We start from the raw sequence: 27,120 nt of genomic DNA on the forward strand, positions 1-27,120 counted from the left end.
ATGGATGCACTTTGTGTTATAAACATCCTCTATGCAAGGATTTAGAAAGCTTATCTTTATGGGAGTAAAGTGTAAAAATAAAGTGTAAGTTGTATGGTCAATAGAACTTACAATCTCAAAGTACGAAACGAGACTCTGGCGAGAAAGAACTGTAAATGTATTTTGGGATTTTTCTTCAAACAACTTTTTCTTCTTTTCTTCTTTTGTTTGAAGAAAAATCCCAAAATACATTTACATTTCTTTACATTTATTTGTATGTTTGTCCTCTGTATGATCCTAATTATCTGATTAGGGTGAAACTTGGTAAAGCTATTGTCATAGTTCATTGTCATAGTGGCATCAAAAATCAGATGCCATGCGAAGTCGTCGTGGCCTAAAGGATAAGACGACCGGTGCATTCGTATCTAGCAATGCACCGGTGTTCGAATCCCGCAGGCGGGTACCAATTTTTCTAATGAAAAACGTACTTAACAAATGTTTACGATTGACTTCAACGGCGAAGGAATAACATCGTGTAATAGAAATCAAACCCGCAAAATTATAATTTGCGTAATTAATGGTGGTAGGACCTCTTGTCAGTTCGCACGGGTAGGTACCACCGCCCTGCCTATTTCTGCCGTGAAGCAGTAATGCGTTTCGGTTTGAAGGGTAGGGCAGCCATTGTAACTATACTGAGACATTAGAACTCATATCTCAAGGTGGGTGGCGGTATTTACTTTGTAGATGTCTATGGGCTCCAGTAACCACTTAACACAAGGTGGACTGTGAGTTCGTCCATCCAACTAAGCAATAAAAAAAGATGTGTCGACTCCACATAATAGGCACCGCAGTTAGTGATAATCTTAACATCACAAGAGCCTATAGATACGCCATTTCGTGTGCAGAGACAGACTTTGAAACAATTTAATTAATTCTTAGTTGCATTGGAAAAACTGCACTGACATAAACTTTAAGTTGCATTGGAAAAACTGCTCTGACTAGCACGGTCATGCATCCAAGGCAACAATTTGAGGAACAGTCAAATTGGCAAGCTTTACAGTTAGTAGTGATTACCAGCTTAGAGATTACCTTGTGAGGAGTGGTTCTCATTCAGCATTAAAGCAATCTGCTTAAACCATGTCTATGTGATACTGTCGTCTACTATTTCAAGGATATTAACTGAGACTGGTCGAGGACTATTGTTAGCTTTTATGGGTACCACTACTCTGTCTATTTTTATCGAGATGCAGAAATGCTTTGAAGAGTAGGGCCGCTTGTATAGAGTATAGTGACTCTTCGACCTCATGTCTCAAGGTGGTTCACGACCCTCACCTGGTGTTAAGTGGTTACTGGAGCCCACAGACATCTACAACGTAAATGCGCCACCCACCTTGAGATATAAGTTCTAAGGTCTCAATTATAGTTACAAAAGCTGCCCCACTCTTCAAACCGTAACGCATTACTGCTTCACGGCAGAAATAGGCAGAGTGGTGGTACATATTCGCGCAAACTCACAAGAGGTCCTACCACTCCTACACTATATAGAAAAATAAGATTAAAGACAAACAATATTAATCTATTCTTAATTTGATCACAGACTACGATAAACAAATGAGTATAAATGCGTGTGTGTCAAATAGATGGTAGTGTGTATAATGCTTTTATTATTATTTTAATGTATTTCTTATGCGTAATTAAAAAAATAATAGCATTCTGCACTCCTTCTCTATATTCTCTACTAGCGGCCCGCTCCGGCTCCGCTCGGGTCTTTAACAAAAATTTCAACGATATTTAACATTGTTTAATTTTTTTAAATAAAAGAACACTTATTGCAGCATAACTATAATAATTAGAAATAAGCTGTCGTTAAACTTTTTGTAAATAATAATGTGTTCTACAAAGTCGTAGTATATTATTTTATTCTATCATCAATACTTTTCGCAGGGCACGCGATGTAAAGAATATTTTAGGTAATTTTTTTACACTTTGGGTTACATTATTGGAGCTTTAGTAAGGATCCCTAATTTTTTTCAAATAAGGTTATAGCTTATGTCACTCGGAAATAGTGTAGTTTCCAAACAGTGAAAGATTTTTCAAATCGGTTCAGTAGTTTCGGAGCCTATTCAATACAAACAAATCTCTTTATAATATTAGTATAGATAAGTGCGGAAAATTTTATACTCCTCCGACTGCGAAATATTCGTAAAAAGGGGTACAAAGTTTTTGCTTCACGTATAATTTATATATAGATTATTATAATATTTTTGTGTTTAGCAAGGCAACAAATTTAATCGGGTAAATAATACGCTTTCACGAACGCTCATGGGAATAAAACTTATATTCTTTCGACTCTAAGGTCTAACTTTCATCGGTAAAACTACATAACTCCCGATTTTGCAGTAGCTGGAATTCCGTGCCACGAGCAAACACTATTTATATATGTATAGGAAAACAGGAACTTTAAAGGTAAGCCAATTTTTCCTCAAATCCTGATTCTTGCAGCCAGCCATTGATACGAGTCCAAATTTTCCAGTTTTATCGAATGATTTAATGTTAGTAAAAATTGCATTGAATGTTTCCGCTACACGGCTCAAGCACGTAAATACGTATTTATTAAAGAACCTAAAATATACACGCACCAAACTCTGATTTAATACAACGTAATGATGGGCGAAATAGCTATATGCACTAGTATTAATCATTGTGTTTCGTCTCTCTCGCACACGCGCAGTCGTCGTCATCCCCCGGGGCCCACTGATGCCCCCCTGTCAATATATAAAATAACTGCATACATAGTCAGTCGGGCATACGTATTTTATACAAAATCGTCAGATCATTACATTATAGGATGGCGCCATGTTTCGCGCGTGGATGCTCTCACAGTTTGTGATTTTATGGAGACACGTCACCTATCTGATGATTTTTTTTATTTCTTAGATGGGTGGACGAGCTCGCAGCCCACCTGATGTTATGTGGTTACCGAAGCCCACAGACATCTACAACGTAAATGCCGCCACCTACCTTGAGATATGAGTTGTAAGGTCTCAGTATAGTTACAACGGCTGCCCCACTCTTCAAACCGAAACGCATTACAGCTTCTCGGCAGAAATAGGCAGGGCGGTGGTACCGTGCGGACTCACAAGAGGTCTTATCACCAGTAAGAGTGATTTTAAGTGGTTACCGGATTTTCGAGACCAAAGTCTCAATGGTCTCAGTGGTCCTGGTCAAAGCGATGCACGATTTATTTATGGCCGAAGTACACAACATATTGGTATATGACAAGATTGCGTCATACAAATATGCTCTCTACCAGCGGATCGCTGGTTGCCTGACGAGTCTAAATCGTGGTATTTTCTTGTATCCAACATTTCTTTATTTGCTAAACACTCTTAATGATATTGATAATCTTAGATATTACAGATGAAAAACCCCATAGACACAGCCCACTGAGTTTCTCGCAGGATCTTCTCAGTGGGTCGCGTTTCTGATCCGGTGGTAGATTCTGGCGAAGCACTGCTCTTGGTAGGGCCAGTGTTACCAACACTCCGGTTTGAGTCCCGTGAGCTCACCTACTCACCCGGTTACGCTGACATAGCCTCTCAAGGCTATCAGCTTAGGTAGGAAAAATAATAATGAAAAACCTAATTTTTTTTTTAATTATTTCCAGACAAGCTTCCATCCCCGATATCCCTTAAGGCTTATTTCATTCTACTAGTAATTACTGGTTACTGATTCTTCGATGAATCCCTTAGTCCATAAGATACCTATGAAAAGAAATGGGGTGGTGCTAAGATAAAATAGAACTTAGACACAATTAATTAACAGAATATTTGCAGGTGCCAATCAAATCATCTTTGTGGAAGATATTTTATGTGTTCTCAGTACCACACAGGACAAAGCGTTAATAAATATGATTTAATATAAAACTTTATAGGAAATTTTATATACACATCCTAAAATGACATATTCTGAACTATGATTTTAGGTATCGTTGTAAAGCTTTTTTTGTTTTTTTTTATGATTGAAAGATTACTGGTGGCTTGGAGGCCTTTCCGGTTCCACCAGGACAGGTGGGCGAGCAAGGGCAAGGCCAGGAGTGGTGGGATTTGCTAACAACTGCCCGAGCGCCTCCGAAAGAGACCTAACAACTCAAGAGCAATTGCTTCGCGAATGAGATTTTTTTATGTATTGAGTGTAAATCTTATGTGAGATATTTCCAATCGGCAAACAGTTGTTTATAGACAAAATAATGTATTTCAGCCTCTGATAAGTAGAGTACTTGTACAGACAGCGGTATCTGGTATGCACGTTTATATTCAGGACGTGTGCTATGTACCGCGGGGATTGGGGGCGCAGAGAGGGTGGGTCGGCGTACAGGGAAACATTTTCCAAAGGATTTTTCCATAAAGCCTTTCTGATGGACGAATCTAAAACACTTTTATGCGTTATCGAATATTTATAGGCGTTATCGAATATTCGATGGCGCCTCACATTTCATTGGAACTGGCGTGTTGGAGCAACTTGCTAATAAAACTCCTGATGTTTTCACAAAAAAAAACCATTCGATTTTTTTTACTCTAATTTCACAAAGACCGTCGTACTCAGAGAGTTTTGTGTTGAGATGAGCAGCAGCCTATATTCATTACTGGTGGTAGGACCTCTCGTGAGTCCGCGTGGGTAGGTACCACCACCCTGCCTATTTCTGCAGTGAAGCAGTAATGCGTTTCGGTTTGAAGGGCGGGGCAGCCGTTGTAACTATACTTGAGGCTTTAGAACTTATATCTCAAGGTGGGTGGCGCATTTACGCCGTAGATGTCTATGGGCTCCAGTAACCACTTAACACCAATTAACTTAACACTCAATCGGAAACATGAGAAACGGCGCCAGTAAATCAAACTACTATTGAAATTAAGTACTTGTCAAATGTCAGTAGTAGTAGTTGTTGTATTTTTCCAACTGGAAAGGCAAATGTATCATACCATACAGCCTAATATTTTATAATTTTTTTGTGAAAAATGTTAATAGGAATTGAAATGAAATGAAAAGAATTTGGAACATTAATCAAATAGCATGAAATTAAATTAGTCAATTTTGAGTGGTGACTTTAACATAAATTTTGCAGTTGATAATTCCAAACCATTAATTAACTTTCTAGAAGAAAAATTTAGTCGATAGCTAAATAATAATCCAAACACACCAAGTACAAATTCAGGAACGACAATAGATGCTATTTTTACAAGATATTTAGATAATGTTGAAACACGAACTTATATTGCATATTTTACATATCATAATGCTTTAGTCACAACAATACCAATAGAAATCGCGTCGAATAATGTAAATATTGAAGAAATAAATTAAAAAAATTAAATTTATACTTTATATTCATTTTCAACACTTTTAATATTTTAATGACAATTATTTATTTTTAATTATATTATTTATATATAATTTATAATTATTAATTATGTATTTATTTAAGTACGAGTATTTGTATCTATAAATATTGTGTATGTTATATATACACATACCATACTACACCTACCAAGGTTCATCTCTGCACTCCCCTAAGGTAGACTGTTAGAGAATGCCTATGGCATTAAGTCCGCCTTTATACTTTCTAGTATATGAAGTTGTAAATAAATATATAAATTTCTAACATATCTTCCTTTTTCCCTTCCTCTAAGTCTCGGAAATCCAAAGTTTTAGATTTGTATAAATATAAGCAAGATTCATAAATTAGTTCGCCAAAGAAGTTTCACTTCTGACATGTGTACTTTGTACGCACGCACTTTTTTTTTCAATCCTTCTCATCTAATCAATAAAAAAGTGTTCGATTAAGTGGTGCATTCCCGCATCGAGCAGATATTTGTTATTTTACTTTAATCACAAGTATTCCTAAGAAAGCATTTATAGTAATGTCCATAGGTATTAACAAATACGTCTTCAAAACCATTTACCCATTCAATTAAAAAAATGCAATGATGTTTGGCGTATTTCTTCTTTTAACGACATTTAAGTACTTTTCCTGTCAGATTAAACTAGATAGATTGTCCTACCCTAGACAGAGGACCGTATGATGCACAAGAAGCATAGACAGACTGACCACTACCTCGTAACATACCAGTACAAATACTAAAGAACTACCCTACGTTTTTATAGCTCTCCAAAACTACGCCAAAATATGTAAGCGTCGTTCGAATTAGGAAAGCTCTGGTCTGAGCCTTAACACGTATAGTTTATTCAAAAGCTCCGTCACGTCAGGTCATTGTGGGGTGAATAAGTAATCTATTGATCCGGAAATACATGTGACAAATATTGACGCGCAATGTTGTTATAACGCTTAATAGTTGATGCTTTTTGGTGTAGGAGACTTAGAGTTTATTGAATATTTTTATTGAATACTAGCTGACCCGGCAGACTTTGTAGTGCCTTAACCGATAAATAAAAGACCTAAACTTTTGTATAAAATAAACTTAAAACAAACAAAAGAAATCGGTTCGACGGGGAGGACATCAAAGGAAAAATAGAATTGTTATTTTTATTTAATTCCGAGCATTTTCATATTTATCTACCTTTTGAACCTTCTCTGGACTTCCACGTATAATTCAAGACCAAAATTAGCCAAATCGGTCCAGCCGTTTTCGAGTTTTAGCGAGTCTAACGAACAGCAATTCATTTATATTTCGAAGTGCCTGGCTCCTAAAGGTTAATTAAGGGGTCTGGTCACAGATAACCCCCAATAGATACCACATTATACGACATTTGTTTCAATTCGACTTCACCAAATTTTAAGGTAAGCACGAGTGGCGGGAGACGTGTCAAGTGTGCTGTGATTGCATATTTCAAGGACAAACTTATAATGCATCAAACCCATACTTATGGGACAAATTTAAATTTTTAGGATAAATTTTTTAGGATGATATTTTAATTTTATCCCTTAGAAATAAGGTGACACTCTACAAAACTTGCATACGCCCCGTCGCGTCGTGACCTATGCAAGTGTAGTGTTCGCTCACGCGGCCCGCACTCACTTAAAATCCTTCCAGATTATTCAATCCCGTTTTTGCAGGATAGCCGTCGGAGCCCCGTGGCTCGTCAGGAACGTCGACCTCCATGACGACCTGGACTTACAGTCCGTCAGTAAGTTTTTGCAGTCAGCGTCGATGCGCCACTTCGATAAAGCGGCACGACACGAGAACCCTCTCATCGTGGCCGTCGGTAACTACATTCCCGATCCTGCGGGCAGAATGGAAAGCAGTCGACGTCGCCCAAAACACGTCATCTCGGATCCTCCCGATCCACTAACGGTGCTTTTAGGTACTTCAAGCACCGGTCACCGTTCTCGTCGAACCCGTCGCTCGCGACGAAGGGCTCGACGAGCAAATTAACTCTCAGACACAGCCCACTGAGTTTCTTGCCGGATCTTCTCAGTGGGTCGCGTTTCCGATCCGGTGGTAGATTCTGCGAAGCACGGCTCTTGCTAGGGTTTGTGTTAGCATCGTCGTCAGGTTTGAGCCCCGTGAGCTCACCTACAAACGTTAGGGCGAAGCTGAAATAGCCTCTCAAGGCTATCAGCATAGGTAGGAAAAAAAAAAATTATTATCACTACATAGTATAAAACAAATTCGCTTTCTCTGTCCCTATATCTGTCTGTCCCTATGTATGCTTAAATCTTTAAAACTACGCAACCGATTTTGATGCGGTTTTTTTAATAAATAGAGTAATTGAAGAGGAAGGTTTATGTTATCATGTATAATAACCTCCATTAAATAGTGGAGAAATCAATAATAAATTACAGTTTCCGAAGCGAAGCGAGGGCGGGTCGCTATTTAGTTATAAAAAATAAATTCATTGGGCGCTATCTGTGGGTCTGGTCTATTCGACGAATTATGTCGACGAATGTAGTAGGTACTAATCTATGTAGCACCATTTACGTTAATGATGTCTATGAACTTAAGTTACCTGTACGCCAAAGCCGTTTTCTGGAAGTCTTTCAAGACCAAACATGATAATTTTTGTGGTTCCATACCAAACTGTGGCAATTGAGCACGTCTACCCAAGTAGACAATAAAAAAATCCTACCTTTCGCTCAGCGAGTACCGAAACCCATCTTGAGATATGATGACGAACTTTCATACTTCATTTTATAACTTTAATTAACATAACGGTGTTAACCATTAAGCTTCAAGGCAGCTTCAAGAACATGTTTGATAACAGGCCTTTGTATGCAACTAGTTTTATGCTAGTGACTACAGAAGCCAACGGCTTTATTGTCTTTGTCTTGTGTGCGTGTTGAATTCAATAGAAATTCCTCTTAATTTAATATTGCCGCGTGGCTGTCTTGTTGGTGCTACAAGAATTATAGATAAGATCGTCCATTGTGATTATTTGGTGCTATTGACATGGGTCGTTACCGGAACAACAGGCGGCAAAAGATCGACTACAAAGGCTGTCCCACCCTTCAAACCGAAACGCATTACTGCTTCACGGCAGAAATAGGCAGGGTGGTGGTACCTACCTGTGCGGACTCACAATACGTCCTACCACCAGTAATTACGCAAATTATAATTTTGTAGGTTTGATTTTTATTACACGATGTTATTCCTTCACCGTGGAAGTCAATAGTGAACATTTCTTAAGTACGTAGTTCATTAGAAAAACTGGTACCCGCCTGCGGGATTCGAACGCCGTTGCATCGCTAGATACGAATGCACCGGACGTCTTATCCTTTAGGCCACGACGACTAGTTATTTTCTTAGTCGGTCTCGGTTCCGGCTTGATGGTAGATTCAGTGAAACACTGGCCTTAACATGACTAGTGTTAGCTGCCTTAGATCGAGCCAGTGAGCTCACCCACCAAGATCGCGCATAATTGATATAACACCTTAAGCTACCGACGATTAGGTACGAAAAAATATTTATTTAGCCACGGCTGTTGCATTATTTGAGACGAACTCGATAAGTACTGTCGATAAGACTTGTGAGCCCATCAATTGGAAAAGAAAGAGGTCTCCTTGATCTGGAATAACATGTGCGATGGCAAAAAAAACTAAGTCTAAGCATGATAATAGTCCACGATGTTTTTATTAACAGTGAAATGTAAATTAAGCCGCATTAAAATCGATTTGTATCGCTCGTTGCCTCATTAAACATAAAGCAGGAAAATTAATTGATACGGCACAATAAAAAATTATAATCGGTTTAATATGAAAGTACAGGAAATACCTTAAACACACAGGCTATTTAGAAAGCTATTTTTGGTTTTTTTTTTTATTGCTCTGATGGGTGGACGACCTCACAGCCCACCTGGTGTTAAGTGGTTACTGGAGCCCATTGACATCTACAACGTAAACGCGCCACCCACCTTGAGATATAAGTTCTAAGATCTTAGTATAGTTACAACGGCTGCCTCACCTTTCAAAGCGAAACGCATTACTGCTTCACGGCAAAAATAGGCATGGTGGTTGTACCTACTCGCGCGGACTCACAAGAGGTCCTACCACCAGTATATATCTATAGGTATATATCGTTTTCTATATAAGATTATTATCTAAAAGAAAATGTCTGTGGCGTGAATTTTTAAGTATGTGGCTTTGAAAATTACGTTATTCAGTCTATAAAGCTTTCCGAATATGAAAACACTGAGGCTTTTACTGATATTTGATACCTTCTTCGTTCAAGTCAAAATCGATGTTTCGGATTCTGTTTTATACATCAAAACTGAACTGAAGGTTATCTTCGAAAAAAAACTTCAAAGTGTGCTGAAAAGTGTGCTGATAAGATAGGGCATCTTATGTCCTCACACCAGCACCCTAGCTATTTTTTTTTTTTTTTTGCTTGTTGGACGACTTCACAGCCCACCTGGTGCTAAGTGGTTACTGGAGCCCATAGACATAAATGCGCCACCCACCTTGAGATATAAATTCTAAGGTCTCAAGTATAGTTACAACGGCTGCCTCACCTTTCAAACCGAAACACATTACTGCTTCATGGCAGAAATAGGCAGGGTGGTGGTACCTACTCACGCGGACTCACAAGAGTACCTACCACCAGTAAAATATCGTGCATGTGCAGCTAAAGATCTGGTATGCATAACAACTTGATTGCAACGAAACGGCTTGGGTACGGCCATAGCTTTGCGTACTGGTAACTATACTCGTCGAACTCGACAAAGAGGTCGACGTGCAACCCATGCATCAGCTCGCTGAGTTTCTCGCCGGATCTTCTCGTGATTCCGATCCGGTAGTAGATTCATTCGCGAAGCAATTGCTCTTGAGTTGTTAGGTCTCCTTCGGAGGCGCTCGGGCTGTTGTTAGCAAATCCCACCCCTCCTGGCTGAGCCTTTACTCGCCCACCTGTTCTGGTGAAGCTGGAAAGGCCTCCGGGCCACCAGTAATCTTTCAATCATAAAAAAAAAGCTTTGCGGATGTCCACAAGCAAGGTTGACCAATTACCAGGGATCCGTCTCATCGTCTGTCTACACTGGTGGTAATAATACCACCATCCCCTTGTAACAGGTCCACGTTCCAATTGTACCTAGATCGGGTGTTCGACCCCACAAAACAGAACGCCCAAACTGCGTACCACCAGAAATAGGCAGAGCGGTACTACCTCCCCGTAGCCGTGCAATTAAAAAAATAATCCACGTGTGATTTTAATTACGTCGTGAAATTAGTTCGTGAACACGGCAGGTACGTACTTGGACGAAATTGGCACATTTTCGACCCCCATTCAAGCCCCGACGTATTCATAGCATTCGTTACGGGTAAACCAAGAGTCTTAGGAATTACGCCACGGCCCATTTTATGTTCTTTCTTATTTTGAGTCAGGAAACAAGCGAACATTTTTGATATTTGATACGGTGATTCCATCTTTTGTGACAAACAGATGGTATCACTGTACTAAAATTCACAATAAACGACCACAACTATTTGAAAATGTTATATAAACTTTATTCAATAAGATTAAAAAACAAAATCAACAATAACTATGTAAATACAAGACTAATCTAATTTTAGGCCGGTCACTTCTTCTATCCAGGGCCTGACTTTCGCCACTTTGCTGTAGACTCCATAGGAACCTGGGGTTGCGCAGCCGTAGCCGAAGGACACCATGCCTAAAAGACGATTGTCTGAAACCGCTGGTCCGCCTGAGTCGCCCTGGAAAGATATTACATTACTTCTACAATTACGTATTTTCCTATAATCCTTACTTTATGACCAAAAAGCCGGGCTTTTGACTTAATAGGGGAGCTAAAGGGAAACTCGATGTAGCTTGTAACAGATGCTCACGAAACAAATGATAAAAATATGAAAGAATAAAATCGTGTAGAACCTAATCGTGTAGTACCTAGTAGTAATGCACCTAATAAAAATTAAGACTGCAATAAATAGAATTTGCCTAATTACACTAGTGATAGTACTTTTGTGAGTCTATACTGTAAGGTGCCATTATCTATTGAATTGTAATAAATTAAGAGACCATATCATGTGGAAACAAATGACTTTTATTACTGGTTGTAGGACCTCTTGTGAGTCCGCGCGGGTTGGTACCACCACCCTGCCTATTTCTGTCGTGAAGCAGTAATGCGTTTCGGTTTGAAGGGTGGGGCAGCCGTTCTAACTATACTTGAGACCTTAGAACTTATATGTCAAGATGAGTGGCGCATTTACGTTGTGGATGTTTATGGGCTCCAGTAACCAATTAACACCAGGTGGGCGGGGAGCCCGTCCACCCACCTAAGCAATAAAAAAAAACAGACTTCCAAATTACCACCCACGAAGTTGCCAGAGGCGTATGACATGTCCTTCTTCAAACGAGCTTTGGGGAAAGCACGCAGCAGTGGGTAGCACATCGACTGTGCCTATAGCGTTGCTATAATAAAACCAATCAATAACCAGGACAAACATGCACAGAATATCCTGATTAACATTGCCAAAGACATACCTGACAAGCATCCTTCTTTTCTTCAGCAAACCCAGCGCAGAACATCCGAGATGACAAAGTTCCTCTGAAATACGGAAATGGAACACTCTGGCAGATTGATTTGGATATTATAGGAATCCTTACGGCTCGGAGCACGTTCGAGTAGGGGCCCTGAAAATATTTAAAGCTTTTAATTGTATTTGTTTCATGAGTGTGATGAATGCTTTCGGTATAAATAATAACAAAATCACTACAGCAGGCCAGTGCTGCTTAAATTTAGGACTATACTGTTAGAGGATAGTGTCTTTTGCTAACCCTTCAAGTATGTCACGAATTTATGTAACAATATTAGCTTATTGTAAAATTGTGATAACATGATTTAATTCCTCTACCCACAAATACGATTTCTCCTTCACTTATTTAACCTTCATTTGGCCACGTTACCATTCAACATTAAATCAAAGCTTTATTATTTGACTGAATGTATTTCTGCAGATTTACCTTTTTTATTGCCCTTGTAGGCAGACGAGCATACGGCCCAGTTGATGCTGAGTGGTTACCGTCACCCATGGGCGTCAGCAATGCCAGGAGCACAGTCAATCCTTAGAGTACTACGTACGTAGTAATACATACTCTACAAATGTTCACGATTGACTTCCACGGTGAAGGAATAACATCGTGTAATAAAAATCAAACCCGCACAATTATAATTTGCGTAATTACTGGTGGTAGGACCTCTTGTGAGTCCGCGCGGGTAGGTACCACCGCCCTGCCTATTTCTGCCGTGAAGCAGTAATGCGTTTCGGTTTGAAGCGTAGGGCCGCCGTTGTAACTGTACTTGAGACCTTAGAACTTATATCTCAAGGTGGGTTGCGCCATTTACGTTGTAGATGTCTATGGACTCCAGTAACCACTTAAGACCAGGTGGGCTGTGAGCTCATCCAACCATCTAAGCAATAAATAAATAAAGAGTTCCTAGTTCTCTCCATTCCTAGTTCTCTATTAACTCCTTTTCAATTCCTGCATGGTGCAAAGTGTGTTTCTTCGAATAACTCTTATCCAAAGTTTGTAACGTTGAGTATGGTTATGTTCCTAACACGATCAGTGTTCAGGGCGTGGCTACATTAAGATACCATAGAAATTTATCAGATAAACTCACGTTTTCTTCTATGTTACCCCAACCGGTGACCGTTATAATCTTCCCGACCACCATATCTTCTATATGCGCTATTTTCAAAGACTGAATATTGTCGTCGAAGCTCAGAGGCTCAGCCAGCTCCAGCAATTGGAAGTCGTAATCGAACGGATGGTCCTTATTTTTGGCGCCCCAGAGCGGATGTATGTAATGCTCCTTAATCTTCACTTTCTTCCCTTTGTGTATGTGCTTAGAGCCGGCCTTAATGAATGTCGACTTTTTGCTGAGAATTAAATTTTATTGAGACGTTATTTTTATTATGTATCACGAAAGTCCTTTGATACTTATTTTAGTAAAATCAGAAGTTAAGGAAACGGTAACACCAAATCGCATGTCGCTATGCAAGAAATTTCACTCTGAAGCACTTGATGAAATGATTGGGGATGTTACCAATTTATTGTTTATCTAATATCTATATAATTATAGAAGTATAACCCTAAAGATAAATACAAAAGTACAGTCTATTTGTTTGCATATATGATTGTTGGTTCTTCGAGCATAACACAAAAACTAAGCTGGTAAAAACAATATCTCGTTTGCCAACAATAAGTATGCTTTCCAAGTGAATGCATAATAGTTTTGACTTTAGATACGTTGAAGCTCACCCTCGACGCCCTAGCCACGTCCATAAGGATCCAGCAGATCCAATAGCCCTTGCATTAGACGCCTTCCGCTCTAACACTAGGCGTAGGGACCCCGGTAACCGTACTCATCGAACTCGGCAAAGATTTCGAGATGCAACCTAGCCCATGCTGAGTCCACTGATTTCCTGGCCGGATCTTCTCAGCGGGTATCGATTCCGGTCCGCTAGTAGATACATTCGCGAAGCAGTTGCTCTTGAGTTGTTAGATCTGCTTCGGAGGCGCTCGGGCAGCTATTAGCAAATCCCACCCCTCCTGGCTGAGCTTTTGCTCGCCCACCTATCCTGGTGAAACTGGAAAGGCCTCCGGGCCACCAGTAATCCAGCATTCATAAAAAAAAGCAACGTTGAAGCAATTTGTTTGTAAGTAAATGATAACGTACATACTCACTTACAATGCGCTGCAGTGATTACCCATTTCTTATCGATTATAGCGCCTGCGCAGTTATCGCCGTACGCGACATGGTAGGGATATAAGTTGATATCGACTTGCGTACCACCGACGATCCTTTCACCCGAAAAACTACCATAATCATATTCGTCTCTTTCGGGATTTACTGTGCTCGTCTCGTATTCGTCTATTTCTGGAGGGACAGGCGACGGCCGGAAAACTTCCACGTCCAATCTCTTGTGGTTCGTGTGATAATCGGCATTCGAAATGGCCTCACCGAAGCTTTCCGCAAATCTGTCCTCTAAGGACTTCTCCAAAGCTCTTAGACTTGGTCTGGGGTTGGGCTGCCATGGAATTATAATTAAATCGTAGTCTGTAACACAAAATTATACGTATTAGACACACGTCTAGTCTTTGAAGTCGTCGTGGCCTAAAGGATAAGACGTCCGGTATATTCGTGTTGAGCGATGCACCGGTGTTCGGAACTCAGGCAGGTTGCAATTTTTCTAATACGTACTCAACAACTGTTTACGATTGACTTACACGGCGAAGGAATAACATCGTGTAATAAAAATCAAACCCACAAAGTTATAATTTGCGTAATTACTGGTGGTAGGACCTCTTGGGAGTCCGCACGGGTAGGTACCACGACCCTGCCTATTTCTGCCGTGAAACGTAATGCGTTTCGGTTTGAAGGGTAGGGCAGCCGTTGTAATTATACTGAGATCTTAGAACTTATATCTTAAAGTGGGTGACGCATTTACGTTGTAGATGTCTATGGGCTCCAGTAACCACTTAACACCAGGTGGGCTGTGAGCTCGTTCGCCCATTAAAGCAATAAAATAATAATAATAATAATATTTTTGTATCAGGTTTTAAATGTGATTACAGTGATAGAGTTATGAGTTTTTTAGTTTGCTCTTTCTAGAAAGATGTAAATTAAGCGATATAGTTATTTTAAATGTTTTTGTTTAAGTTTATTGTTTCAATGTGTTTAAATATGTTTATTTTTATTTTGTTTTGTTATATAATAGCCAACTTAACCTAATAGGTGTATGGCTTAAATAAAGAATGAAAAAAAAAAAAAACGTTTACTATAAAGTAAGTTAGGTCTCGTAAAGTTGTACGAGTTTTAGCGTTAATAAAAACGGTGCTATCAAAAATCGATTGTACAGACGTGGCCTTATCAGCGAATAGGAATACAGTTTGTATTAAAGTATCAATAGGTAACGAAAAAATTGCTCTTTTCCAAACATCTCAACACAGAATTCAATGACGTCTGATGTAGATTTGGTCTAAACGAATTTCGCATGCCTTCATTGCACAACTAAACCATTGTTCTCAATATCGAAATGTTACTCTACAAAGTTGATTTAATATACAAATAATTCATTTTTATACGATTTATGTTATTCTCAAAAAAAAACTCTTATTCGCGTAAATCCAGTAGTCTTAATACTAATAAATAACTAATATATATACTAACTAGCTGGCCCGACAAACGTTGTTTTGCCATATAAACTATTTCATCTGCCAAACCCAAAAAAAAATCATTCAAATCGATCCGATCCGATTCAAATATCCAGCCGCTTAAGAGGAGTTCAGTGACAAACACACGCACAAAAGAAATATTATATATAAAGATAAATTACTAATAAATAGATGCACCATAAAAACACTTTTAAGGCAAACATACTTTCCAAATCAACGGCCGATGCGAGAGCAGACGAAACGAAAGCGTATACGAAGCAAAAAACACTAACACAAGCCATTCCTCAACAAGCGACACGACACGAGCAACCGGCGTGTTCGGGGCGTACGTAGCGCTTTTACGACTTCAACGTTTTATAAATCGAATATAAAAATTTAATTAAGCGTGTAATCGATTTACAGATTGTACTCACATCGTATGGTGATTATTATTATTATTATTTTTTTCTTTAAATCGATTAGTATAATTGAAATTCATGTTTCTACCGTAATGCGTCACAGTTGGAATGCGTCAACGATCTTAAATTATCATTCGTCGGAGATTCGTCACGCTTGCAATCTAAACAAACTATTTGTTAAACTAACAACTGGGATATAATGAAGGCATTCGACATCCCCGTAAATTATTCAACTAATTTTACTGATCGTCAAAACCCGACCATTTTATCATTAAATTACCACTCATCTTCTGTGGTGGTAGTGTATGTCACATTAAAGTAGGTACTATTACAGCTAGTATGATGTGACATTAAGTAAACAGCTACCTGGTTTTGTCCTTGCACTGCTCCTCCATCAGCGACAGAAAACAGTTGTACAGTACCCGGCGATAAATATTGAACATCGATTTCTAGTAAGAGACAATTGGCTAATTTCGACTTTGTAAAGCGTTGTCTCTGTCTGGCGAAACACTAACAGTCCGACTCCTAACCTAAGCATCAGCCCGTTGAGTTTCTCGCCGGATCTTCTCAGCGGGTCGCGATTCCGATCCGGTAGTTTATTCATTCGCGAAGCAGCTATTCTTGAGTTGTTAGGTCTCCCTTGGAGGCGTTCGGGTATCTGTTAGCAAATCTCACCCCTTCTGGCTGAGCTGGCTCTCCCACCTATCCTTGTGAAACTGGAAAGGCCTCTGGGCCACAAGTAAGCCCTCAATCATAAATAAGTCACATACGTAGTGTGCGACAGAGACGGCACTCTACGAACCCGAAGTTAGCCGATTGAATCTTTCCAATTGCCGATGTGCGACATTTAGCTCCGGGTACTGTATTGTGATATAGCTGATCTGCCTTTCAGACCTGGTATTTGCAGCTGGACCCGATAGGATGTCGCATTAATTGATGGCCTTTGTAGTGTGCTGGTTGTGTGTTGGTTCTTTGGATACAGGGGTGTCGGATTTGAAGTTTAAATCAGGTAGGTGAGCTCACGGACTCAAGCTAAGAGAATTTGCTAACTAGCCCGAGCAAAAGCGGTGCTTCGCTGAATCTACTGCCGGATCGGAATCGCGACCCATTGCGAACATCCGGAGAGAAGCTACTAGACCGTGTCTATGGGTATTATGCTTCAAAGAGGAAACTGAGAAATTGGAAGAATATGTTTTTATAATCATATATTATTATATTGTATTTGTTTTTTCTTCATTACCTATTTAATAATACGCTTAAAGGTTTGGTCTATTTTAAAAGTTCACTCTTAACATGGCTAGTAATGCTACCACACCACAACATACCCGCTGTATCTTTTTCAGAATTTCTTTAAATAGAAACGGTCGCGTGGAAAAGATCGCTTTTAGCGATAAAAACGCATATCGTATAATACTAATATACTAGCCTTATTGGTTGATTTTCATTGTTGTGTTTGGGCGTGCAATTTAGTATACTCCATCTCTCTATCTCTCTCTATCCCCCTCTCTCTCTCTCTCTCTCTCTCTCTCTCTCTCTCTATCTCTCCCTCTCTCTCTATCTCTCTTTCTCTCCCTTTCTCTTTCTCTCTCTCTCTCTCCATCTCTCGGTCTCTCTCCAACTCTCTCTCTATATTTCTCTCTATCTCTCAATCTCTCTCACGAATTCCCAGGCATGTCTGAAAGGACTACGAAAAATACACCTGTGAAATGTAGAAATCGACGTTGCAAATTCTATAATTAGTTCGCTCGTTCCTTATCTATTAACGTTTACGTTAAATTTTTACTTACCTATGTATAAAGGAAAAGTCCATGATCATAATAACATAAAGATACAAATAATGTTGTATCAGCACAAACTAACTAACCCTTGAAGAGCTTGATGCATAACGCAAAAAAATTACCCACAATACACAACTGGGATATAATAAAGGCATTCGACATCCCCGTAAATAATCAACTAATTGTACTGATCGTCAAAACCCGACCATTTTATCACTAAATTACTACCTATCTTTGTGGTGGTAGTGTATGTCACATTTAAAAGTATTATTACAGCTAGTATAATGTCACTTTAAGTAAACAGCTACCTGGTTCTGTCCTTGCACTGCTTCTCCAAAACACTTGTACAGTACCCGGCGATAAATGTTGCACATCGATTTCTAGTAAGAGACAATCGGCTAATTTCGACTTTGTAGAACGCTGTGCGTACAAATCTGTAGTTTTACTCCACAAAAACGAAACATGTAACAAAGAAATTCCAATAATAATAAAGTAGTCGTTTTCTTGATTTTAATTCTATTGCTTTATGCGAGTCGATTTTTGCAAACACTATTCCAAGCGTCTGATATAATAAAAAGCCACAATTTTAAACACGTGCCGGATTGTTCGGAAGTTTTTGTAGTACGGAACACCAGGCGAAATTAAAACTGAAAATGAACTACACTTTGCTTGGGCCCGTGGTTTTTAGTATTTACCAAAATTCATATAAATTCGTGAATAAAAACTTTGTACATAATAATAATAACTAGAGGTCCCGCAGTAGTCGAAATTCGACTATAATTAATTGGAATTATAAGTTTGTACACTATTATGATTGTATTTTATACTTCTATAATCACAGATTTCGCCTAGGCTACACTAAAAAATTTTTAACAAAGACAAACAATATTTAATCTATTCTCAATTTGACCACAGACGTCAAGAGCAAAAGTTTGACAATAAATAGTATGCATGCATGTGTGCGTCAAATACATGGTATGTAGTGTGTGTAATGTTTTATTTATTGATTTAATGTATCTTTTATGCATTATTTTAAAAAAATATTAGCATTGTGCACTTCTTTTCTATATTCTCTATAAGTGTGGAAAATTTCATACTCCTCCGTCCGCACAATTTTCGGAAAAAGGGATACAAAGTTTTTGCTTCACGTATTAATATATAGATAATATATAATATAAAAGAAGTTTTAAACCGTAAAAATAGTTTTGTTTGTACAGTAGAAGTCGGTGTGTTGAGTTATAAGTAAAGGGGTATTTAATAGGGAGCCATAGATAATCTTCTGCTTCTTGGACGAGTTCTTCTTCCTTTCTGAAGGCTGGGCCCAGTGCAATGTCCGTTCTTTTTTCCTTCCTAAGTTGATGGTCTAGAGTATTCTAGAGAAACCATTTCAACGTAACACAGGGCTCAAACCTGACGATGTACGAAGCCCCACGAACTTGCTACAAACCCTAGCAAGAGCCGTGCTTCGCAGAATCTACCACCAGATTGGAAACGCGACCCATTGAGAAGATGCGGCGAGAAACTAAGTGGGTTGAATATTCGTCACGTCTTGGCAAGGGCTAAGCTGTTGTACATATATGCTCTATCATTTCCATACTATTGATTTAGTATGTGTATACATTTTCTATAATAATGTATTGCCAATAGTACACCGGAACATACCTGCTGTATTTTTAACTTTTCCAGAATTTCTGAAAAGTCAATTACACATAGGCAGCGTTTGTAGGCAGCGGCTTGGCTCTGCCCCTGGCATTGCTGAAGTCCATGGGCGACGGTAACCACTCACCATCAGGTGGGCCGTATGCTCGCGTGCCTACAAGGGCAATAAAAAAAAACAAAAAAAGTCCAGGAGAAGCTAAAATAGCCTCTCAACTCAAGACTATAACTATCAGCATAGGTAGGGAAAAAAACATAGATCTTAATTTCACGACCAAAGAAGATTACAATATGTCTTAACAGGTTACGAACTCGAAATAAAAAAAAAATGTTTACTTTAACTAATTTAAACCTTAACAAAAATGCTTTTTGGAAGCGAGTGTCGACATCTATTACGCTATTATGAAAACGATAAAATACACGAAAGTGTAACGCCATCTCTTAGTATAATTTCGAACTTAAATTTCCAAACTTTTTAAGTATAAGATATTTTACGATAATTTTGTATAAAGGTGAATTGAAAGAAAAAAATATTATCAAGTTCACTATAATATTGATTTTTTTCGTTTTCTATACAAAACAAAAATAATGTATTGGTCCTGCCATCTGTTATCGAATAGCGAAACTTTTGTCTAGCCAGACACATTCCTTCAATATCTTCATTCATAAAATTTAAAACCACCGTCGAAACTGTTTGTAATTGATTGCAAAATTATTTTCTCATTCGTCTCTCCTCAATTTTTCGTAAATATATTAGGATTGCAAATATAAAGGCTAAAACCGAGCTATGAAAATTATCCTTTGCCAATGAATTATCTGTTTAGCTGTGACATTTTGTCCACGGCTGTGAAAAATTCACTGTTAGGACCGCTATAAGCTGGCTAGGCGTCAATTTTTTTTCTTTTTCTACCTATTCGCTGGTAGCATAAGGGGCTATTCAAGCTACGCCCGAACGTGTAGGCGAGCTCACGGGCTCAACCTGAGAGAATTTGCTAACACTAGCAAGACCAGTTATTTTTTTTTTCCTACCTAAGCTGATAGCCTTGAGAGGCTATTTCAGCGTAACCTTAACTAGTAGGTGAGCTCACGGGGCTCAACCCGGAGTGATGCTAACACTGGCCCTAGCAAGAGCAGTGCTTCGCAGAGTCTACCACCGAATCGGAAACGCGACCCACTGTGAAAATCCGGCGAGAAACTCAGTGGGCCATGTCCATGAGTTAGTTCACTCGTCGAACTCTTCGTCGCAAGCGGCGGCTTCGACGAGAACAATAACCCGTGCTTGAGGTACCTAAAAGCACCGAGAGTAAATCCGGGGGATCCGACAAGGCATGATTTTTTATTTTTTATTTTGATAGCTTAGATGGGTGGACGAGCTCACAGCTCACCTAGTGTTAAGTGGTTACTGGAGCCCATAGACATCTACAACGTAAATGCGCCACCCGCCTTGAGATATAAGTTCTAAGGTCTCAGTATAGTTACAACGGCTACCTACTAAATATTGAATTATCATCGGTCCTTAATAAGTATACCAAATTTCGAGTTAGTCCGACGTTTTGAAGGGGGTCAAAATCATGTTCAAAGATTCCGTTACAAACATACATACGTCTGAAGCTAATAAAAGCGTATTAATTATTGTATTGTCATCGTCATGTATTAGATGCGTGTGAAAATTTTCATTATGATCGAACATCTTCAAGTCGGTCAAAATGACGTTCAAAGATTCTTACTAAGAACTTATAGAGTGTTCATTTAAAAAATTTGTATCTAAATCTATTTATTTATTTTTTATTTATTAGAAAGTTCTATAACAAATCAAAATAATTTAACATAAATCAACTCACACAGTAGAACAGATCTTCCAATGCGCTTGAAGGAGGCACAGTTCCCTAGATACTGGCTACGTTACCTAGCTGATCTCTTATGATATTCTAATTATTAATCTTATTAATATATTTATTTTATTTATTTATTTAATATATTTTGTACACACAGCTGTTAGAAGAAACACGACAATAAGGATACAGGGTAAAAGGGCACATATTTCATGTTGAAATCTCTTCGAGTAGGCTCGCAGAAGGAAAGGAGAAGGAACACAAACCTAGTGCATACAGTAAGCATTACATGTAATAATATGTACATACTAGCTGTACTCGTCCGCTTCGCTGGGCATTTAAAATTAACATTATTATTTATTATCATTATTATTAGGGAGTCCAACACTCATATAAATATTAGCATATCCATTATATACGTGTATTTTCTACATGGATACCAAGTTTCAAGTCAATCGGATGCATAGTTCAGTAGTTATAACGGAACATCCGTAAAAACCACTGTATATTTATATATTAGTATAGATTACAAGATACCAAACAATACATATAGATACTTATAACTTACCTCATATTATAATACATGATACAAATATATATACTTTTATTTAGTATAGTAAGGATAAATAGTCTATATAAATCTAGTAGTTAATCTAGTCAATTGTTGATCAGAGTTCGGTGAATTCTGCCGATCTTCAATTTTCTTTGATTCGCCACCAGATCTCACAAAATCATTTTCTAGAGCAACCTGATATGAAGATTCCCTGAAATTTTCATCGAAATCGTCTACAGTTACAGCGTCTACAGGGAACCTACATAGACAATCGATTTTTTTGTATATGAATTTATTTTATTCCACACATCGATAGAGATCTACATGTTAATGTCAAAACGTAGTTATGTACAGGGTGGCCCATAAGTCCTTTGATATGAAAAAAAATTATTAAAATAAAACTAATTACATTATGAATTAAATTTTTATTTACATAAAAAGCTTAAAAAACGGGAATTATTTTTTGAAAATAACATCTCCTAAATGTAATCCGTTGCGATCACGGCACTCTTGCAAACGACGTCTAAAATTGTCGATGACTGCGCGGCACGTCACTGCTGAAATGCTTGTCATTTCTCTGCGGATGATTTCTTTTAGGGCCTCAATTGACCGCGGGTTTGTGTCGTATACTTTAGCCTTAAGGTAGCCCCACAAAAAAAAATCCATCGGCGTCAGATCTGGACTACGTGGAGGCCAGGAAATGTCTCCTCTCTTAGAGATAACTTTGCCAGGAAAAAGTTGACGGATAACGGGCATAGCAGTGTTAGAGGTGTGAGAAGTGGCCCCATCCTGTTGAAACCACGTCCTGGCATTAAAGCCTGAAAAGTTTTGCAATTCTGGTATGAAAAACTCTTCGATCATAGCCACATATCGCTTACGAGTTGACTGTGTCGGATTTTCGCGAATAGACTGTGTCACTGTGTCTATGTTTTGTTCCGTACGTGACGTCCTTGGGCGACCCAACCGCGGTTTATCTAACGTCGAACCGGTCTCTTCGACCTTAGCAACCCAGTTCTTAATCGTTTGAAGAGTTGGAGTGTCGTCAAAGTTGTGTAAACCTTTGTGTTCTCGAAATTTACGCCGCGCAACGGTTGCCGAATTGTCGTTTTTATAAAACTCGCGCACACAAAACGCACGGTCCGCTCCGGTAAAACGCTCCATCGCGACTAAATTCCCAGAAACCGAAGTTACTCCCCACGCTTCCCCTGCACCGCTCACGCGCGCCCTGTTCGTTTTATTCAAATTTTACTTTTCAAAGGACTTATGGGCCACCCTGTATTTCGGATATGTTTAACTTACTCTCGACTTTACGTACTTGAGTGTACGTGCCAATTTCCAATGTATTATTCGATATTATATACTATTCTATCTCCTGTCTATACTACCGGGACGCGTTCTGAGAAAACTTGGATGGACTCTGTGAAGCAGTACTCGCGAGAGAAGGGTGTGAATGCAGAGATGACGTATGATGGGCCTGAATGGAAAAACTGGTGGTAGGACGTCTTGTGAGTCCGCACAGGTAGATCTAAATCTGTCAGATTAAGCCCGGCACACTAATTTAAATACGTAAATAATAGTTTAAAAAAACTTTATTTTTTTTTTAAAATACGCTTTTATAGAAAATCCAAATAAAAAATAGAAAATAAATTTGAATTAAAAATAGTGTAAGAAAAAATGATTTTATTGTAAAAAAGCTTTTTTTACGCAATTTATTTTCTATTTTTTAGTTGGATTTTCTATACAAGTCGTGTATTTTTTTAGTTTTTTTAAACTCTTATTCTATCTATCTATCTTCTATCTTCAATTTTTTAAATATTTTTTTTAATATTGAATTGTCATCGGTTCTTAATAAGTATACCAAATTTAGAGTTAATCCGACGTTTTAAAGGGGGTCAAAATCACGTTCAAAGATTCCTTTACATACTAAAATACATACGTCTCAAGCTAATAAAAGCGTATTAAAAACTGGCGTTTTTTGTCAATTTTGATATTAAGAAAACAGCCTCTACCTCGGAAATACAGAAAGAAGCATTACATAATTATTAGTTAAGTTTTATTGAAATTTCACTTCTTATTTCATTTATTCTCCGAGCGTTATAAAAACATTTCTGCAACTCCTATCTTACTATAAATATTTTGATATTCACTCTGTGGTTCAAGTTCCTTGTCTCCTACACGGATGACTATGGCGCCAACAGCTCATCTTCCAACACATGAATCTACAAAAATAGTAACACGATTCTTAAGAATTGCGTAAACAATAGCTTTATAATGAACCACAACAATAAAGGGGGTTGGGGGGTGGGGGGGTAAATAAGCCTCGAAGGGGATGAATACATAATGAAATTTTGCCCTCGACGTCCGTTAATCAAAAACTGCTGCAGAGTACGAAAGACGTAAGAAAATGGAAATTTTCCAACCCTCCTTTTTCCTGTTACGTACACCCCTCCGCCTCGGAGAGAGGTCGGACACCCCCCCGCTCATACTGACATAGCGTGGAGGTGGAATGAAACATTTGCAAAAAATATTAATTCGATCGCCCAAGTCAAGGAGCTAACGAAACTCATGAATACGACTATTCGTAGTGCTATGATGTCGCAATGCAACTACCGTGGCCTAGTTTGGATAATGCGACACACGTCGGAACAAAGTAATTGGAGCCCCAAACTAGTCTCGGATTGAGTTTTTCTTTGCATGCTTTGATTTTTATTGCCCTTGTAGGCAGACGAGCACACGGCCCACCTGATGGTGAGTGGTTACCGTCGCCCGTGGACTTCAGCAACGCCAGGGGCAGAGTCAAGCAAGCCGCTGCCTACCATAAAGGCTTTGAGAAGCTATTTCAGCTTCACCCTAGCGTGTAGGTGAGCTCACGGGATTCAAACCGGAAGTGTTGCTAACACTGGCCCTAACAAGAGCAGTGCTTCGCAGAATCTACCACCGGATCGGAAACGCGACCCACTGAGAAGATCCGGCGAGAAACTCAGTGTATCGAAGTGAGTAAATTTATCTTGTCGTATCAGGGACTCGGGTGGCGGCTTCGCATCAGATGGACTAAAAACTTGTCTTTCTAGCCAACGAAGATAAGTTGCATGTAAATCATATACACATGCAAAAATTAAATTTTCGCTATTAATATTTGACACTTTGTACGTCCTCTTCTAATGCTTTCACTAAATAGAGACGGATATATTCACTGAATTATCCTAATATCTGGTACGAATTCAATAGAAAAGAAACGTTTTTAATATAATATTATATAAAAGATAACGTAACGAGGAAAAACTTTGAGAAACATACTAAAGTATCACTATTACAAAATTCATTAGTTTAATCACACACGATCACAAATACGTGCGTTTTGTACCTAAATAGCAATAAAGTTATAAATGTTAAGTGTCAAGACAGCAATAAGTTGTACTAGAAATACTAAATTTACGAAGAAGCCTTCAAATTTAAAAACTACACTAAAACATGACATGTCAAATTTTACCCAGTATGTTTTGAGTATTTAAAAACAAAATTTATCAGAAGATACACGCTAATCTTCTCTTTCTGGTAGTCATAAGTGGCAGGAGTAAATTTAATTTGGATCAAGTGACAAGGGACATCTTGTAAAAAAGCGGGAATAAAAGTGGAAAGAAATTATTAATTTAAAAAGCTATCTCCTTATTAGCGAGCCTCCCTGCGCCTGCATTACCCGCCGCCAGCCGAATGCAAATTTTATAACACAACGCCCGTTTTCTTATAGGCATTGTCGTAAACTCCCTCTCCGTACTTGCTTAGCTTCGGTCATTCGTTCGAATTCTGTGTTTTAAGCTTGTATAATATTTTGTTAATGTTTTAATAGTTACGTCTGAATTATAAAAAGAGAAATCTCGAAAAAAGAAAAATATTAAAGTCGTTATAAATACGTACGTACTTTTTAAAAATAGAATTTTATGTCTACGTCGTGTGAATGTCATGAAATTCGATATTTCGAATTTTGAAATTTTTGTTCATAGATCATTCTAGATTCATTGTTTTTAGGTTTGTTAATATAATCATTATTTTTGTTTTTACTGATTCGAAGGTGTCTTGTCAGCTTGTAGGTGTAGACAGCCGTTATGTAGTACTATTAAGAGTTCGATCATATGTCTTACGGTAGATTTTACTAGTTCACGCAATAAGGATAGAATAGTACTAGGTACTACAATTACTACTACAAATACTACAATTACAATTACAATGTTAATTGTTATATTTTTAAGCTCACATATTGTCACTTTTATCCAATCCATGAATTTGAATTGAATTTTTGTTTAGTAATTTTCTATTTTTGTGTATCTGAAGTAAGCTGTTGTATTCTTTGTACGTGGAGCACTCATGCAGCTTGAGATACAGGTTTTATCAGCTAGTTAGCAAATTATGATTGTGTTTCTACTTCTACTTTAACAATAAATAAATATATAAAAAACATTTAAAAAAAGAACAATTGTGTTCGAATTTCGAAATTCTTCTAGAACTTACAAAGATCGCTCGGATCTAAGTAGATTTTTGGCTACCCCCCTTGCAAGATAAGTGTAATAAAAGTTGTACTAATGCGAAAACTTGGTAATGTTATCGGCATACGTGATCTCGCCGGCTTTTCGGTGCGGGCTCGTTCTGCAACTAACGGTGCTCGAACGAAAATGAATAGGACAAAAACTGATAATCGGTCTGGAGATTTAGATATCGAGACACTAAATTACTACGAGTTCTCGATTTGTCGAAATCTAACACAATTCAATAAATAAACCTTTTTCGAAATTTTCATCCGAAAAGAATGCTTGATGCGAAAAATGCTTACAACTAATTTGAGGTACTGGTGTTAGGACTTCTTGTGAGTCCGCGTGGGTGGGTACCACCACCCTGCCTATTTCTGCCGTGAAGCAGTAATGCGTTTCGGCTTAAAAGGCGTGGCAGCCGTTGTAAATATACTGAGACCTTAGAACTGATATCTCAAGGTGGGTGGCGCATTTACGTCGTAGATGTCTATGGGCTTCAGTAACTACTTAACACAAGGTGGGATGTGAGCTCGTCCACCCATTTAAGAAATAATTAAAAGTTCAAATGAAACACACTAAACTATTTTAATATTCGTTTTTTATTGTTTGTACAATGAAACAAAAAGCCGTTTATTATTATTAAACCTTCTTACGCATTAGCGAAAAGTCTGAGAAATTGGTTTAGATGATGCCTCGTCATTCTTCAAAGGAAATCTGCGTTGAGTAGCAGAAGAGGAGAGAAGCTAAGCAGCGGCTT

At 38.4% G+C, this 27,120-nt stretch overlaps 1 protein-coding gene across 1 annotated transcript; it reads right to left on the bottom strand.

Moving 5' to 3' along the window:
* Positions 1-10,984: 10,984 nt before the first annotated feature.
* On the bottom strand, positions 10,985-15,904 carry LOC114239621 (trypsin-1). Its single transcript, XM_028169912.2, has 5 exons — positions 15,829-15,904; positions 14,133-14,505; positions 13,066-13,324; positions 11,928-12,077; positions 10,985-11,140 (listed from the first exon to the last, which is right to left on the bottom strand). Exons 1-5 carry the CDS (start codon positions 15,902-15,904, stop codon positions 10,985-10,987), a joined length of 1,014 nt encoding a protein of 337 aa, XP_028025713.2.
* Between the last annotated feature and the right edge of the window lie 11,216 nt (positions 15,905-27,120).

This window comes from Bombyx mandarina, chromosome A1, assembly GCF_030267445.1.
Source record: "Bombyx mandarina strain Sakado chromosome A1, ASM3026744v2".
NCBI lineage: Eukaryota > Metazoa > Arthropoda > Insecta > Lepidoptera > Bombycidae > Bombyx > Bombyx mandarina.

Excerpts from the sequence above, each read along its gene's own strand:
- LOC114239621 (XM_028169912.2), bottom strand. The coding sequence starts at position 15,904 with ATGGCTTGTGTTAGTGTTTTTTGCTTCGTATACGCTTTCGTTTCGTCT. Across the intron at positions 14,506-15,828 it reads ATCGGCCGTTGATTTGGAAA|ACTACGATTTAATTATAATT; the intron begins GTATGTTTGCCT and ends TTTGTGTTACAG. Across the intron at positions 13,325-14,132 it reads ATCACTGCAGCGCATTGTAA|CAAAAAGTCGACATTCATTA; the intron begins GTGAGTATGTAC and ends TTTAATTCTCAG.